The sequence below is a fragment of the Pagrus pagrus genome (genome assembly GCF_965226575.1).
Source record: "Pagrus pagrus genome assembly, chromosome: 19".
Classification (NCBI taxonomy): domain Eukaryota; kingdom Metazoa; phylum Chordata; class Actinopteri; order Spariformes; family Sparidae; genus Pagrus; species Pagrus pagrus.
Window position 1 is genome coordinate 24,277,583 of NC_140203.1, and position 18,093 is coordinate 24,295,675.

Consider the following 18,093-nt stretch of genomic DNA (forward strand, 5'->3'; position numbering starts at 1 on the left):
TTCCTGTGACAACACGACGCCTCACGATGGGGTGCATGTCGCGCGTGTTGCAGAGGAGCTCCGCGTTTGCCGCGCGGCTCCGACAGAAGGACTGGGCGTGCAGTTTGGCGGGCCTTTCATTCAGACACTACAGCACCAAGACGGCTCCCCAGATACCAGGCATGGAGTACCAGGTACGCGGTATTACAGTCTTTTCCTACACGTCTTCGCACCGGCTGCTAGCGAGCTAGCTAGCCACCTGTGCTAGTTTGATAAGTTTGTCCCAACTCCGAGTGACTGCACAGTTGTGAGTTGATAGAAACATGGCTGACAGGACCATGCGAAACTACATGAACTGCTGCCGTCGTCGACTAGCCGACTCGCTGTTGGCTGCTGAGTGTTAGTCCCGCTGAGGACAGAGCTCACAGTCTGTCTGTGACTGCAACTCTGACCGATCGACGTCTAAGTGCAGCCTGTGCTCTAACACGTGGTGTAAACCTGTCTGATACCATATCTGATAGTTTGACTCGGCAGCTGGACAGTCTGTTTATTCCGGGGGTTGTGATTCGTTTCAGTGTAATACAACTCTCACTGTTACTTAATCTTAAATCTCACTGAACTGTCAAGAAAGACACTGGCATTTGTTGTAGATGAACATGATACAGCTGGCAGTGTGTACAGTATTAAGTATAAATGCTACAATGCTGTTGCTCTTCAGGGCTAATGGGTTTTTAGTAAACATGTCCATTACAGTTGTATTTTTCCATTTGATCCAGCCATTATTGAAGGCGTTTCTCTGCCTGCTAGTAAAGCCGACAGTCTTCGTTATCCATTGATCCAGCAGTTATTTCCTCGATGAACGGTTTGGTCCATAACATATAAAATATTTAATAATGGATGTCATGTCATGACATTATATGTGGGACTGAGTCAAAATACACTAGTGTGTGTGTGTGTGTGTGTGTGTGTGTGTGTGTGTGTGTGTGTGTGTTTTCATGGTAATGAAGGTACATGAAGCCAGCCAACAGTGTTGCTCTCAAAGCTCTGTGACACAAAGGAACGTGATGTATTTGGATGTGACACACACAGAATACTCATCAGTAGGATACATTCATCTGTTGATAGTAAGAAAAAATAAGAATATTACCAGATTTATCTTGTAATGAGATACTTGACACACAAGTGCAGATGGAACTAATACTAGGGCTGCAACTAATGATCATTTTCATTATGGTTTTATATTTTATTATAATGTGAGAAAGTAGTGGAAGATGCCCTCTGTAAATTCCCAGGTAATCTTCACGTTGTTTGTTTTGTTCGACCAATAGTCCAACACCCACTCAGGATCCAGTTCAAGGAAACTTTTCCTTTACATGATGAGATCTGCTGTTAGCTGACCAAGCTAGGGTAGTTATCTCATCAACTGATGGATAAGAGCTGGACTTAAGTACAAGCTACTGTCGGACATGAGAGTCTTGAGTCCCTGACTCTATTTAACTTGTTCATCTCACTGGACGTGTGCATATAAAATGGATAAGGTAGCTTTGTGGTCATGTGTGCATGCAGTCTAAGCTTCTGGCCTGTTCTGTGTAGATAATGGGCGGTTGTTTTTTGGAGCTTGCTGTGGTTGTAAACATTTCACTCGTTGCTTTTTTGCTGCAGGATGCCATTTGCACTCTGAACACACTGCAGACCAATGCCAGTGCTCTGGAGCAGGTACGACGAGAGCGGAGTCACCCTCAGCTGCAGCTCCAGGCCATGAGAAGCTTCCTGGAACGAGCCGGCCTCACAGTGAGTCTCAGCAGGTCACAAAGTAGACGGGCAGGTTTTAATATTAATATTGTTGTCTAATGCGATTGACTAATAATATTTATTCTAATCTTATCCACTGTGTGTGTGTGTGTGTGTGTGTGTGTGTGTGTGTCAAAGGTGGAGAATCTAGACCATCTCAATATCATTCATGTGACGGGAACAAAGGGCAAGGTGAGCTAACTAGACACACAAGCTGCATGTGTGTGAGGCCCAGTCAGTAATTCTTTGAAGATGGAAGTCATATATCGATGCATTCACATAAAGCACTGAGGAGTTTGACTTATACCGCTTTACCACCAAAATGAGTGCGTCTACACAGGTTTTTTAAATGCGGATCAACCGACTAAAAAGTGCCTATTGACCCCATTCACACTTCCCACAGGCAAGACAGCCTGTCTGTTTTTTTGTTTTTTTTTTGTATCTGAGTTGTACATCACTGATGTTATGGTTCACATCACGAATGTGCCGGAAACAGTTGTAGACAAGAGTCTGTAAAACGGTGGATAAATTCATCAGAGCATCACAACACCCGCGAAATGACTCGTTTCACGATCATAATTTGAGCCGTTCAGTCCAATAACATTTGTAAAGTCTAGAAGAGCCACACAATTGAATTAATTTATCTCCATTCAAGAAGTATTGGAAGTTAGCCGGCTCAGTCAGCGATTCAGGTATCTTCACATGCAGGAAGTCGAGCGTTTTTGGCTTCTAAACACCACTGAGCAGCTTTCACAGGAATGAACAGGGCTCCACCTCCTCACTGCGTGCAGTAATAAAATGTCCTTGAATAGACTGTATCCCAAATTCCTTCCTTATTTATGCGTCACAATCGGATGGTGATAATGCGTAATGCATGTTCACCTGGGTCTTATGTCCAGATCAGAGCCGAGCCGAGGTGATAAAAACCCAGGTGTAAATGCAGAGTTTGCACATTCCCATTGCACACAAAAGCCCGATCTTAGCGGGTTTAAGTGGGATTTTTGACCAGTGGAAAAGGGGTAGTATAGATACATATAAAGGTCTGGCTAACCCTTTGTGTGTTCCTTTTCATATGGACCTCTGAACTCCCATTATGTAAGCTTTGACAAAGGTCATGCAAACATGTTTTCAAGTGTCACATACGATTGCGACAGCTGTATGAGTCCTCTGAGTGTTTGTGTTTATCTTTCAGGGCTCTACATGTGCATTCACTGAGCAAATTTTGAGAGGTTATGGCTTTCGCACAGGATTTTACAGGTAAGATTGCAGTGTATGAGTAATATATACACTTTTTACACTTAAAATTTAAATCCAACACTTTTGGCTTTTCTCCCATTTTTCACAAGCTTAAGTAAAAGTTTAACATCTTTTATTCACACAAAGTGATTATCTTTTTCTCAGATTTTGAGCATAAATTTGCAGCTTGGTTTGTAGCCAATCACTGATCTGTCCACTGAACATGGCTGCTAAAGTTAGTGGTGCAGACCAGAAAGTGAGTTTTTGATGGTGTGGTCCATGTAGTCAAGACCTACTCTTCTTTGGGGTCTAGACCAGCTGTGGGGTGGTCCGTGTGGACCATGGAAAGTGTATTTTTTTAGAGATAGGTGGTTCTCACAAAACAGACACGATACAAATATGGTGACCTTTAGATGATACATTACTGTAGATTGAACTATCCAACAGTAGCCTATATAAAGTAGGCTACTGGGCTTAGGCTTAGGCAACACACTCAGCACACACCATATATCACACACATGCATACACACTCTGCTACTTTGCACACAGTCATCTTCATTTTCTGTAAATACTTTTGTCTATGTCTCTTATTTATATCTATTTCTTGTTTATAGTGTGTGTGTGTGTGTGTGTGTGTGTGTGTTTTTTTTTTTCTATTAAATTTAAGTCTGTTATTTTATTGTCTTTTTCAGTTTTATTTTCTTATTTAAATGTTATTTTCTGGTTGCACTATTCTTTTTTACAGTCAACGGAGTGGTTGCAATCTAATTTCACTGCTGCTGTACTTGTATAATTGCATGTGACAATTAAACCTTTGAATTGAATTGAATTGAATTGAATAATGCAGCAGTAATATTAATCCAAAAACATAATAACACACGGACAGGGAGCATTTGACGTGATAATGAGTACTTTAACCTTGGATGCTTTAAGTACTTTTGACTGATTATACTTGCATACTTTTACTTGATTAAGTTTTTGAATGCAGGACATGTAATGCAGTATTTTCACAGTGTGGTATTAGTACTTTTACTGAAGTAAGTGATCTAACTGGACCAGTTAATGAGTGGACCAGTTAATGAGTGGTCTGTGTGTCCAGCACACTAACTGGTCTGGACCACACAGACAGCTCACTAACTGGTCTGGACCACACAGACAGCTCACTAACTGGTCTGAACCACACAGAAAAAGGGATACCTGGTGCGACAGGCATATTCGATACATTTATTAAACAAATGATTGTGAGCTGACATCTTGATAATAATGTAGGCTATATTTATTAAAGGATCATGATTCCTGACATTTTTTTACGGTCAGAGATGGGAGAGTGTGGATTAGGACCATAAAGACCACTTCACGGACCTACTCCGGACTACACGGACCACGCCACTGGTCGCTCACTTACTGGTGTGCACCGCTACCTTCAGTGCCCCTTGCAGGGGTGACTAGTGTTATGATGGTCAGTGGACAGACCACAGAATTGGCTACACTTTTCGCTGTTATTGAGCACTTTGCCAAGATATTCAATCCACCTGATGGGTGTGGCATATCAAGATACTCATTAAACAGTATAATGATTACACAGGTGTGCTTTGGACTGGTCACAATAAAAAGTCAGCTTTATCACTTAACACAATATCAAGGATGGGATGAGTTTTGAGGGAGTGTGCAGTCGGCATGCTGACTGCAGAAATGAACACCAGAGCTGTTGCCCGTGAACGGAATGTTCACTTCACGACCATAAACTGTCTCCAGTGTGGTTTCAAAGAATTTGGCGGTACATCCAACCAGCCTCACAACCGCTTAATTGAAAGAGAGTGGAAGCCAAAGCCAACTGGCACAACGCCAGTTCATGCCATCAGGATTTGAGTGCATCTATTGTTTGTGGTTCTGGTTTTGTTTCTACTGATGTCCACCACTATTCCAGTAGCGAAATATTTGGACTGCTCAGGAGGTGATGCTAAATGGAGCCTGACGATACTCGTTTTTTGGGGCTGATGCCAATACTGAAATTATGGAGTTAAAACATTCCGACACTGATATATCAGCAGTCATACACACATTTTTTTGCATTTTTTTGTGATCGCTTTATCAAACACTTGTGGCAGATATGTTACGGAAGCCTGATATCTTACTGTTTAAAGTATCCAAGCATTAAATGTACAGATAAACCAGTATTGTCTGCGTACATTAAGGTTTTAACTTCAGGACAATCAGATGGAAGGTCGTTGATATATAGACTGGTTCATGATATTCATTTAAAATCTCATAAATATTGTTACATTAGTTTTGAGATAAAACATCATTGATGGTTTGATACAGGTATATTGCATTAATCCAAGTATAGTACCATAAATTGATCTATTACATGTAATATAGGAAAAGTTAGAAATGTTTTTCTATTGATGTTTCCGTCTTGGTTACAGTTCCCCACATTTGGTCCAAGTCAGGGAGAGGATTCGAATCAATGGACAGCCCATTGGAAAAGAGCTCTTCACTAAATACTTCTGGCAGGTTTATGGGCGGCTGGATGAAACAAAGGTAGGTCATGATATGTTTATTTTTACAGCACAGCCCTTTTCACTTTTAAATGGAGCTGTTGGTTTTAGGTGACCATGGCTACTCATTCACTTGACTCAATGAAATAATTCAATGGATTAACCTTTGTTCATCTAAAGTAACAGTTGGCATTATAAGCAGTGATTTCTGTGAGCTGATGTGAATCCTGTTTGCTTCCCAGCCTGAACTTCAGCCTCCGCTGTGTATTATCAGTGTCACAGGTTGTAATGAGTCTAATAGAAAATGAGACCCATCATGTCAGGATGAGCATGACCCTCATGTGACAGCACAGTTAGATCACATTACCGGTATTCAGTTTGCAGTGTGAATGTTTTGGACACATTGAGGGGTGTTCTTTTTAAAAAGCAATCTCTCTTTGGCATAGAAAAGTAATGCTGCTTATGCCGTTTTTCCACCAACCGCATCATCATCATCACATCAGCCAGGCAGATGTGATGGGAAAACAGCATTAGACACAGTCAAAGATTCTTCATAAATCAATTGATTTAAACAGGACATCTGAGCAGATACAATCTAAGGAGGGTTCATTCAGAAATCTGTTTTCAGGATTTTTGGAACATGTAGTGGCAGTGGCAACACTTATCAAATTATAAAGTTTATTTTGTGACTGTATTATCACAGTTTCCATCCATCAGACACAGAGTAACATAGTCATTCTTTTGGAGATGTTTGATTATTGATACAGCTTGAGTGTTTACATGTAGTGAGAGTACTGACTGAGATTATGACTTAAAATGTCAAAAACTAACCATCATGCAGCCTTTGCATTAACTGGTGTATATTATTGCACAGACACTTTGCAGACGAGGTGATGCAGCCTTTTTTTTTTCCTTCTCTTTGGACTCTTCAGGATGCCCATGGGGGGACAATGCCGGCATACTTCCGTTTCCTCACCATCTTGGCCTTCCATGTGTTTCTTCAGGAGAAGGTAGGCTAGCAGGCCAGTGCAGCAACTAGCTGCCATGCTAGCATCTAGGCAGCGAGCCAGGGACAGGGTTGCTTATAGATGAATTACACAGTATATATTATCCATTTATTATAAACATCAGTTGCAACTTTACAATAAACAGTTGCTAATGATAATAAATGGTATATAAAGCATCTCATTGTTTTTTAACTGTCAAATAACTATTAACTAGAGTTTAGTTAACTATACATTTACCATTCATTAATGATGGCGTGTGATACTTCGCATGAAAAGTCATGGAAAAGGTTGATCGCCTGATATCATGATCCTCGGGCCCAAGAGAAAACAGAAACTGAAATGACTGACATGACTAATTCCAACCTAAACAACCCTGCTCTTTGTCCAGGTGGATCTAGCAGTAATTGAAGTTGGAATTGGTGGAGCATATGACTGCACCAACATTATAAGGTAAGAATCTCCATTTATAAAGCTGCTTTGTCTGTGACTGACACACCTGTCTCCGACTGGAAATAATGAAGTAGAACTATTATTGGATTATTTTTACATTCATGATCACTGGTTTGGTTCAGACTTGATATCTGTTCCAGTATGTACCATATCCAATATGTTCCATACAGCCCTGATTCCAAAAAAGTTGGGATGCGTTGTAAACTGTAAATAAAAACAGATTGCTGACAACATTGAGTGTCCCAACCTTTCTGAATCAGGGTTGTCTTAGAGAAAGAGCATTATCTTTGGTTGTGCATGACTATCACTTTGATACACAGACAAACAGCTGTAATATCTTTTATGACAATAAAGCGCAACTGTAGTATCACAATAGCAGATCAACATTATCTAACTTTATCAGAGAGCTGAGAGAGCTCCTGATTTATGCCTTTTAAATAATAAGTAACTCTCATGCAATGCATTTAAACCAGGTTACTGTACATCTTTGTACACATGCAGCAGGCTTGCTCACTTATTGCCAGACACACATTGAGGTGTATGGTTGGAGTTACTTGTTTACAATTTGATGTGGTTCTGTATTAACAGGAAGCCGTGGGTGTGTGGGATCTCCTCTCTGGGTATAGACCACACTCAGATTCTTGGAGACACCATTGAAAAGATAGCATGGCAAAAAGGAGGCATCTTCAAGGTGTGTTGGCTGTACACATCAATAATGTGGCATAGTAACTGGACTAAATATTAATATGTCAGTAATAAGACCAAAAAAAGTTACGGGGCCACTTACTAGGGTTTTTGTTGTTGCTGTTGTTTTTTGTGGTTACATGCAGAGAGGATTAATAAAGGGTAACTTAACTCTGTTAGATTTTAGTCCTGATCTTGCACTCAGACAGTTGTTGGGGTTCGGCAACTAAAAGCTGCAGATCAAAGGCAGATCAGCTGTAAACAACGCTCTGTATGTGTGAACTACAGTGGCCAACCTAAGAATATGTAGACGGACAAAACATGAGCAAATTAAGAAAATATCTTCCTCAATTTGATGACACATGCATTGGAAATGCACTGCAAATACAACATAACTAATCACAAGAATGCACTGAAACATAGCGTGCTGCAGGGCTTGAGACTAATAGTCTCCTATTGTCCCCCAGTTGGGGACGACAGAAAATGTGCTTTGGACAAACAGACTGTTGCCTAATAAATGACACATTTAAGTGACTGCTACTGGACATGCTGACTACACCGAGCTGGTCTTGTCATGCTGTTATCTTTCTCACCATAGCGCTGTGTCAGGGCCATTTACAGTCACTTGCTGGCTTTTCAGCGCAAGACCCAAGAAAAATTCTCAAATACTCCCCCAGCGCCGGTCTATCTATCCCTAAGCCAGAAACGACTCACTGGGAGGACTGGAAAATATATTGCACTGTTTAGAGCAAGAGGGCACTGCAAATCTGTACTAAAATCAGCAGGAGGCAAGCTAGTTAGCTATTAGCTGTTATCAGAGTACTGGATTGTGTTTGGCTAAGGGAGCTAAAGCTAACAGAGCTAATAGCTTACAGCAGAGCAAAACACTTGAGTTTAAACTTAGTGTAGGGATATTAAAGCCCCTTTAAAATAAAGCTACTCATCATTGTTCAGTATTTTTGTATTTCTTCTCCACTGCTCTGTCATCTCACTGGCTGTTCATCATGTACATGTGCTTTCAGCCAGGGGTTCCTGCCTTCACAGTGAAACAGCCAGAACATGCGATGTCTGTGCTCAGGGACAGAGCCAAAGAGATGGGGGTAAGTGACCATTCAGACTTATAGTGTTTCTGTCTAAGATTGTTCAGCGAAATGTCAGATTTGAAATAAACTTGGTTGTTGAAATCCTGCCTCCAGCTCTTCAGTTTGATGTAATACAGTGTGACCTGTTGTTGTAGTGTCCTCTGTGGGTGTCTCCAGAGCTGGAGGACTACCAGGAAGATGGTGGACCTTTGCGCCTGGGCCTGGCAGGACAGCACCAGCGCTCCAACGCCTCACTGGCCCTCCAGCTGAGTCACACTTGGCTGCAGAGAAGATGTCTACCAGGTGGGACAGGATGTGAACCAACATTTGAACTGTATGTCAATGGCAGGAAGGACGTCATGTATCCAAGATTGAAAGAGATTGCTTCACTGTTGAGGCATATATGACCAGGAAGCGGCATTATATTACAAATACCGATCTTTAATATGCAAAAACGTAATTTTGTTGAGTAAAAAACATATTCAAGCACAAGGAAAGAAGTTGGTTGAGACCTTGCAGTATATTAAAGGTCACACACACACACACACACACACACACACACACTGTCTGATGACATCCATATGAGCTTAATGTGACAAACAAGCACAGCATCGTAGTGCAGGAGGAGCTCACAAGCTATATACTGTTCAGTGTTCCAGCATACACCAACGTGGGGTGGGCAATTAACCACTTAACCAATCATAGTAACAAAGAAAAAAGACCATGAAGGCAGTGGCTCACTAAACAAAAACACATGTCTCCCTCACAACAGTCAATCACATGCAACATTAGATTTACAGCATGCAGGATACACAGTGAACTGCCCCACAAATGTTTACATACACGTACCTTGTATGACCCCTCCAGACACTGGGCTCTCCATGAACAAATTCATTCCTTTAATTTCTTTAACGACTGGCAACAATGACCCAAGAACATTTGCGGCCAGAGTCGACTAGCCAGCATTTCGGCTCCTCCCACAAACATAATGTCTGAGAAAAACAAAACTTTCACCTATTTCTAAATGGGCAAAAGCAGGCAGAAATAATGTATTCCTGTAAATGATTTCAGACTGGGTTCATCATGTCCTCTCTCAACAGATAAAAGCTTTTCCTCCACCAGTGTTGAGAACACAGGTCGACTTCAGGCTACTGGCTTCAAGCCCAGCCCCATCATGTTGAAAGGTGAGTACTGAAGAACAATCACTTTTGATCAGATCAAAATCAGGACAATGGTCATTACTTTACTGCTTTTTGTATATCTTTGCTAATTCAACATGCTGACTTGTGGCAGTTAAATTAAGAGTTCGGACTAAACAGTGTCAGTCAATAAGGCACATTATATAACTTATATATGTGTTTATACTGTATATATTTATATAATTGTTTCTGCAACATCGGCAGCTGAGAAAGCAAAATCTGGCTGGTAGTACCTCTATCTTAAAAGGTAGCAGCCAACACATAGCTGACAAACACTCAATTATCCAGAAATATCATGTGCTATTTTTTTTCAACAAATGAATGAATTAGAGAGTAGTGATTTAACTGGTAGTCTTGATATTTGTGAATCAGAATTGATGGAAGTCAAACATTTAACAGTTCCCGGGCTAAATACTATATCATCCAATATGTTGTGTATCTGTGTGGTGTCAGGGCTGGCAGACACAGAGTGGCCTGGCAGGACTCAGACTCTGAAGCACGGAGCAGTCACCTACTTCTTAGATGGAGCTCACACCATGCGCAGTATGCAGGCCTGTTTACACTGGTTCAGAGAGACCGCAGCCCAGCACGAGAGGAATGCAAGGTGAACATCTCTCCCTGATCACATGACACTCACAGTGTGGGTTTCTGTATCTGCATCCATCAGACAACTTGATGTAACACTGTTTATAAGTGATGAGTCCTATTCACTGCTAATAAGATGATGAATGTTTCAGCATTCCAGCCATAAAAAAACAACCACTGGACACATGTTTTTAAATAGCCACATATAGTGTAAATTTCAACAGCATTAAAACACAAAACACAACAGCGGGATGAGCTGCTGGTGCAGAACATTTTGTCTCTTCCCACCAGCTTGTCATCCCCCAATTGTGTGCGTGGTGCACCTGTGATCAGTGCTTTAAGTGGGCTTTTACTGACCGTAATTGTGAGTGCATCAAAATGCTGCCTGCCTCCTGCCTTCTGCCTTCTGCCTCCCCCTGTGCAGAGCTCCGCACCTGGCTCACAATCTGTAGTGGTCTTTTTGGCATATGTTCTATTTACATCGCCGCAAGAAAACACACCGGTAATCAGGGTTCCCCCAGAAAACTTGTTAAGCCCGGTGGTAGGGTGGCCCACCAGCGGCCCCACGGTGCCCAAGCGTGTTATTTTGTGTCAGGGGCCTGACCCTGACCATTGACTGATGGCAGGGCCCTATAGGTAACAGATTCATTAATGGAGTAGTAGAACTTAGGAGTGATTCCATAAGGCTTTAAGATCAATGTTAAAAGTTGACTGGAAATTTGAAAATATTATCATTATCATGTGTTATTATAAGACATTTATGTAACACCAGGTCTTACAGATTGCACTCTTGAAATGCTGTTCAACCAACCACAAAAATAAATAAATAATAAAAATACTATTTAGATAAATAATATCAACTGTCTGCACTAAAAACTAAAACACAACTGCCTGGTGTCTCCAGAGATTTGTATTTTTTCCTCAGAGATTTTTACAATCTGGAGTGACGTAACCATGACCACGCGTCGTTTTCCGGTCAGTCGTCATGGAAACGTGACAATCACGGATCTACCAAAGATACTCTGTAATCTACTGTTTGGACCAGAGAAAACAAACGTGTGTAAGCGCGAACCGTACGAGCTGAAAAATGAAACGCTGGGTCATTTTCACATCTGGTGAAAGCAGCTCGGCTCACAGAAGTCCGGAGCTCTGACGCTGCAGGGGACGACGTGCTAACAGCTAACAGCTACTAGCCGCTGCAGCAGCTGACTGAGCCTCTAGAGCCGCGGCTCGGCTCACGTTAACAGCTACGAGGTCGACGTCGACCTGGTGCGTTTCTCTCGGTCAGCTGGTGAAGCAGCGGTCTGATGAGTATGATGTCCGTGACATGTCCTGTTATGCGCGACGAAGTTGTGACATTGTCAGGTGATGAAAAAGACACCTGATCACGTGTTGATGGGGCGCAAGACTGATTTAAAATAAATAAATAAATGATGCTTAGCCTGGCGGGGGGGCAAGTAAGACCTGGCGGCCCGCCAGGCTTATAATACACTGGGGGAAACCCTGGGTAATGTATTAGAAATAGTGTCACTGCTGTTTGTGAATGTGTTTTTACATATTAGTTACTCAGAACTAAGTACACACACACATGCATACAGGCTGCAGGTGGCAGAGAAACCCTCTCTGCAGATCATCACACAAGTTTCTGATTCTTTTAACGGTCGACCAATAGTGAATCTTTAAAGGCCGATATAATGACGATAGTTGGGAGAAGGAAAAAGCTGATAGCCGATTAATCGACCGATGGTCTGGACTCTCTCCTTTCCTGGAGTGAGAGGTGCCGGGCAGGTGTGTGGATACTTAGAAACCCCTGAGCACTGCTGTGTTAGAGTTCTCCCCGGAGAACAAGAGGGTTCCCTCTGTGCAGCTGCCAGTCAATCTGACTGTTGTTTTTGCTTCTGCAACGGCTGCTTGGAATACCCGGCCTTCTTGGAGTCCCTGGGTAGCGCCCTGGAAGGGATTCCTTCTGGGGACTCTGTAGTTCTTCTGGGGGACCTCAACGCTCACGTAGGCAGTGGCAATGGAAACCTCTCCAAGGCCTGGCCTCGCAATTCGATTCGATCACGATTAAGATTCCACTGTCAACGATTCGAATGCAAAACGATTCTCGATGCATCTCATTGTATGGCATCCTCACTGATCTATATTACTGCACATGGCTACTTTTTCATCATTCAAATTCCCCTTGTATTCAGAAAGTCCTTCCAATAATCAGACTACAGCAGTCTACAAATTAAAAGCTGCATCTTTTCAATACATAAACATTACAAAACAAAGCATTTATCCATCTGCTGTGCCCTTCAACGTTTGTTGTTACCTACAATAATATTGTTTTAACATGGCAGCTTTCAGATGAGGCATTTATTGGCTCTGCTGCACACACTTCTCAGAGTTGGACAGCAGAGTTGACAGCGCCTCTTCAGATCTTGGCTGATTAGCTGGGCTTGCTGTAACAGTTATTATTTATGGCTGCAGACGTTAGCTTCAGGTGAAAATGGCTAACATGATAAGCGATTTTTGTGAGGCAGAAGTCACGCTAGGCGTGGGTCTCATCAGATTTTATGACCTTGCTGGGAAGCACAAACTGGACATGTCCTAGATATCCGTTAAAAAAAATACTGACATACCCTCCGACATACCTCCTACGTAACTTAGTAACGTTAGCCTAATGTCCGCCCACAATTCAAAGCACAGGAGCAATGTTGCGAAGTAACTTTATTGTCCAGCTGAGGCCGCTGGCGATGCATCTTATAATCGAGATTTTTTCACACCTCTAGTATTGAGTCAGGCCCCACAGGGCAGTGATATCCCATACTGTATGTGTTGTACCAAGTGAAGCAACTGAAATGGAATAGGTTGTAGTCGTTTCTGACACCAGAGCCTTAATACCTGCTGGTCATTGCTTTAACTAAAACACTGTTCAAACAGCTGAACAATACTGATGTAAAACCTTGTCATGTCTATGTTGTAGCGGACCTGTGGCCAGAGTGTTGCTGTTCAATGCAACAGGAGAGAGAGACTCAGCAGCCATGCTTAAACTACTGGTGGTGAGTACAGCTGCCTTCCACAACACAGAATGAGGCCATCGTCTTTGCTTTATGTTGTCATGGGTGTTGTAGTGTTTATATGGATGTCCTTGCAGACGAAATGTAGAAACTAAAGCTTAATTTTCTTCTTTTACATTTCAGCCAATTAACTATTTTTTCATCCCTATTTACAGTAAACATTAATATTTTAGAAATACATTCAATTATTAATTATAGTATTCATGTTAAAGGAGCACTCTGTAGTTTAGGTGAAGAAATGTTAATGAGCAGAGAAAGATCTTCATTGGCTGATTTTTTTTTTGTCTTTTTCTTTTTTTCTGCCTAAACAAACTAAATAATCAAACTCTTTGTTTTCATGACTGAATAAACAAACTGACCTTAAAGGACAACACAGTTTATACTGTTTTACTTTGTTTATATATGGCGGACCCTGCCACCTTTCTAGCTTCAAACAGTGTTCTGGGACCTTATTTTCCTCTGATAACAGCTTGATTATTCACTGTTGGAAAACGTTTGTATCATTACCTCATTAATATTGTAAATATTACAATTCTGACTTTCTTCTCCAAAACTACATAGTACCCCCATTTCATACAAATAAAATAAACATTTAGAACAGAAGGGTTAGACTTCAGGTTTGCAGAATAAGTCTCAAATGTAAGGATTTTGTTTTATGAATGAAGAATGGGGCAGATGTGATTGGCTCATGCTGCCCACATAAATTGGATTGAGGATATGATCAGTTAAGAGCTGATCTTACACCTCACTTTGAGTAGAGGGAAGTTGATGAGTGAATGTTGACAGTGAATGTCTTATTCTCCACCCACAGCCAATAACTCCTTTACTCCTAAATTGACCCTTTAAAGCATTCTTTGATTTTAGAAGTTTTGATGATCATAGCGTGAGGTTTACGACATGTGAAATACCTCTTCTCGGACTCGCATTTCCTCCGACACACCGCTGTATATTTTCACTCACTGGAGTCGCCCTGCTTGTCCGAATGCACTGATTTGATTGGTTACGTTGCATTACGTGAGATAATTTACAGCACATCTGTGGGTCTCCATGGGCCGCTAAACCAGTAAGGCTGGAAAAGTGGTGCTTAAGACAAAAGACTCTGCAGATTCAACGCTAAACATGAATGTATGCATGAGGAGAAATATATGGTGGCCCTGAGAGCTCAACGCACTGTAAATAAAAAAAAAACATCAGCAAATTAGGAAAACATCATCAATTTGACACACATGCATAGACTTTGTAAAAATCTTTAGAAAACACAACCGAATACAGAAACATGCTGCAAACACACAAAAGATAACTAAATGCAGAAATGCAGCCAGTAGTCCCTCAGCATCCTTAGGAAGCAGTTCCTCTTCTCATCTGTGCAACGTTTCTGTGTTTGGTTACGTTTCTCACTTTGCAGCGTGTTTTTCTAAATACTAAGCATGTGTTGTTATTTTTTTCTAAATTTGCTTGTGTTGTGATTATATAGGCCACCATAGAAGTGAGAATAAAACCATATGCATGCATATGCCCTGTTTAACCCGTTCTGGAAATTAGTACCAGGAAATCTTTTTGTTTATCTCTGGCAACATCTTCTCTCCCAGTCTGATCAGACACTTATTTCTTTTTCACTTGTGTTTCTTTTTCAGCCATGTCAGTTTGACTTTGCTGTGTTCTGCCCAAACATAACTGAAGCCATCGCTTCTTGTAATGCAGGTGAGATCAATGAACCTTTTGCTTTTGTGTGTTAGTAGTGAACATTTAACTCTACCTAAAATGAATAAAAGACCATACCAGCTGTATTTAGCCCATGAACTCCAAATCATGTGGACTTTTCATGACTACTAATGTTCAAAACATTCTGTAGGTTTCAGATGTCCTACCTGTAGACAGCCAGTGGTTCATTTAAAGGAATAGTGGAATATTTTGGGAAACACATATTTTGGCTTTTTTTCTAAGAGCAAGAAGATACTGTAAAAAAACAAAAACAAACCCAGAACAACTTTGAACTTAATCAGTGGTTCTTTCATTCCATTCCTCTCAGACCAGCAGAACTTCAATGTTTCGGTGGAGAACATGTTGACTCGCTGCTTGGACAATGAGAGGAGCTGGCGTCTCCACAACAGCCTGGGGGACATGGAAGGCCCTCAGCTGCTCATCGAGGACAGCCTGCCCCTGGTGCCTGAAAAGAAAGCTGACACCCTGGTCTTCCCCTGCATCCTCAGCGCCCTCCGCTGGATCACTCAGGGCAGGGACTCAGTGGTGGCAGACCCAGCCAAGACTGTCTTACCAGTTAAACCCAGCATCATGGCCAAAGCTGCTCCCCTCTGTGATGCAGCTGAGATCCACGTCCTCATCACTGGAAGCCTCCACCTGGTGGGTGGAGCACTGAAACACCTCGACCCAGCTTCCTCCAAGTAAACGGACCATGTGAAATTTAGTTGAGTGAATTTCAAAGCAGTTTATATAATGGGTCTGAGCTCTGCTTATACACACATTTACCTTTTGTGGAGGGACAATGATTTCTGTCTGTCTAGTTGAGGCATTTGAGAAACTATCTTTTTGGACAATGTCTTTAGGTGTTTACCTGAATGGGATTAGCTGCACCCAGGTGTTGATTTTGTCTTCGTAGCTTCACTGTAGTGGCTGATGGTCGGAAACTGCTAGTTTTGACCAAGCTCAGGGCCTCACAGCAGCCCCAGCTTCACCCAGAGCCTTACAGACGACCACACAAACATGTGGAGCTCGTGTCTTTAGTCTTAACTTGAAGCCAAATATGTTTACATGATGAAGTAGAGAGGCTACATTCATGTACACCACAATGTGCATTGAGTTGGCTCAACTGGAACTATGTGTGCTTCAGCACTCAGTGAGGCCACATGGATGTACCAGAGGGCTTGGATGGTTTTTACATTATCATACAAACATTTGTACAAAAACTGCAGATTAACGGGCACCAGAAGGTGCTTCGTGGACTACATGATGTTATGAGTTTTCTGTTTTTTATTTATCTGTTTGGAAAACCTGACTATTACCTTTCACAGTGTTTTTAAATGAAAGCCATTTTGCACAGTTTCTACTTACATTTTGTCAGGATTTGACAAAGTGCTTCACACAGCGCTTATTCATCTTTGTGCCATCTAGATGTGCAAATATTTTAACACTTGTGTTATCGTCCTAACTAGCTTCAGCTATGTAACTGTCAATCAAATTCTGTGTCACTCTGAAATTGTGACAATATTTAAATTATCCTTAATTTAAATTTGCATTATCTGACTGTAATACATACAATAGTTATTGTATGTAAAATAGTTTCACAGGTGGTTCAGCCACATCCATTCACTGTGCATCTTCAAGTGTGTTTCAAATTCAGTTTCAGTCTGACAGAAACTAAAGTGATTTCACTTGCGTGTGGGCCCATCAAGACGAAAAACGCACTTAAATGGAACTCATCACTTATTGTAAGTAAAGAAGATGAAATCTGCTCACATCTGAATTATGAGTCAATAAAAAAATGACAAATTATGTCCACAACTGTTTTGATTTTTTTCTGAGAATCTAAAAACTTCATTAGATGTGTTTCCTGTCTGTGGCACTCAGCCCAGTCCTGTTGAAAATGTACATTTAAAAAAAAAGGTTAATTGTGCTGGGGCTGGGGACTATTTTCAGCAGTGGATTAAAACACAATTGGAGCTCCTCTGAGTGCTTGGGGCAGCAGGATGGTGTCAGTGGGATTGAGTCAAAATAAATGACATCGGGGTCCAAAGGCCACACTGAAGATCTCTAAAATTTTCACATAAACCTGGAAAGAGCCAGAAGGTTTGAAGATTCAGAAGTTAAGTGAAAGAAATTAAGAAAAATAATTTCTGTCTGTATACTTGAGGCCTGTGTGATACTAGGTTTTTGGACCATGTCTCTAGGCATTCACTGAAATGGGTTTGTTGTCTGTCTTCAGTGATTAGTGTCCACTTGTTTGTGGGTTGGTTGATCAAGAGCATCAGTTTGTGTTGAAGAGTGGTGGGGACATAAGGACTCAGATGAAGAAAACACATTTTTAAATGGTCTTCAACATGTGCCAGTTTAGGCAATGCCATGTCCAAGAGGAGAAAGGAAGGAGACATTAGAAACTACTTAAATCCATAATATGTAAAATCCAGCAAAAACCATGCATGATCTTAATATGTCTACAAATCTTATCTATTCTAGCTAGCTAGCTAATCAGTCCATCCGATTTATTTACAAGCAGAGTTATGAGCAGCATCACACTGATGCAGCTTCAGTGTGATGCTGCAACAGTTCAGACTCTCTGTGACACTAGAACTAGAGCAAGAGGAGAAGTGATGCAAGACATACAGTATTTAAGAGGGTTTTAAAACAAAAAATATAAATACTTGTATAATTACATGCTTAGATAATGAATACACATAATTACATGATAGAATGCTTAAATAAATAATGTAATGCTTAATAAATTTAAAATTGCGTGGCTAAATTCTTCTTGAATTAAAAATAAAAATAAATATAAAATGTAC

General features: G+C 41.2%; 1 protein-coding gene across 1 annotated transcript; it reads left to right on the top strand.

The window, feature by feature from the left end:
• Positions 1 to 15: 15 nt before the first annotated feature.
• On the top strand, positions 16 to 17,089 carry fpgs (folylpolyglutamate synthase). The gene is made up of 15 exons (XM_084383455.1): positions 16 to 173; positions 1,642 to 1,770; positions 1,909 to 1,962; positions 2,963 to 3,027; positions 5,433 to 5,547; positions 6,437 to 6,514; positions 6,900 to 6,961; positions 7,550 to 7,652; positions 8,668 to 8,745; positions 8,883 to 9,030; positions 9,828 to 9,911; positions 10,380 to 10,530; positions 13,483 to 13,558; positions 15,211 to 15,277; positions 15,606 to 17,089. The coding sequence occupies exons 1-15, from the start codon at positions 27 to 29 to the stop codon at positions 15,980 to 15,982; spliced, it is 1,734 nt and encodes a 577-aa protein (XP_084239581.1). The 5' UTR covers positions 16 to 26; the 3' UTR covers positions 15,983 to 17,089.
• Positions 17,090 to 18,093: the final 1,004 nt, after the last annotated feature.

Excerpts from the sequence above, each read along its gene's own strand:
- fpgs (XM_084383455.1), top strand. The coding sequence starts at position 27 with ATGGGGTGCATGTCGCGCGTGTTGCAGAGGAGCTCCGCGTTTGCCGCG. Across the intron at positions 8,746-8,882 it reads ACAGAGCCAAAGAGATGGGG|TGTCCTCTGTGGGTGTCTCC; the intron begins GTAAGTGACCAT and ends CTGTTGTTGTAG. Across the intron at positions 9,031-9,827 it reads GCAGAGAAGATGTCTACCAG|ATAAAAGCTTTTCCTCCACC; the intron begins GTGGGACAGGAT and ends CTCTCTCAACAG.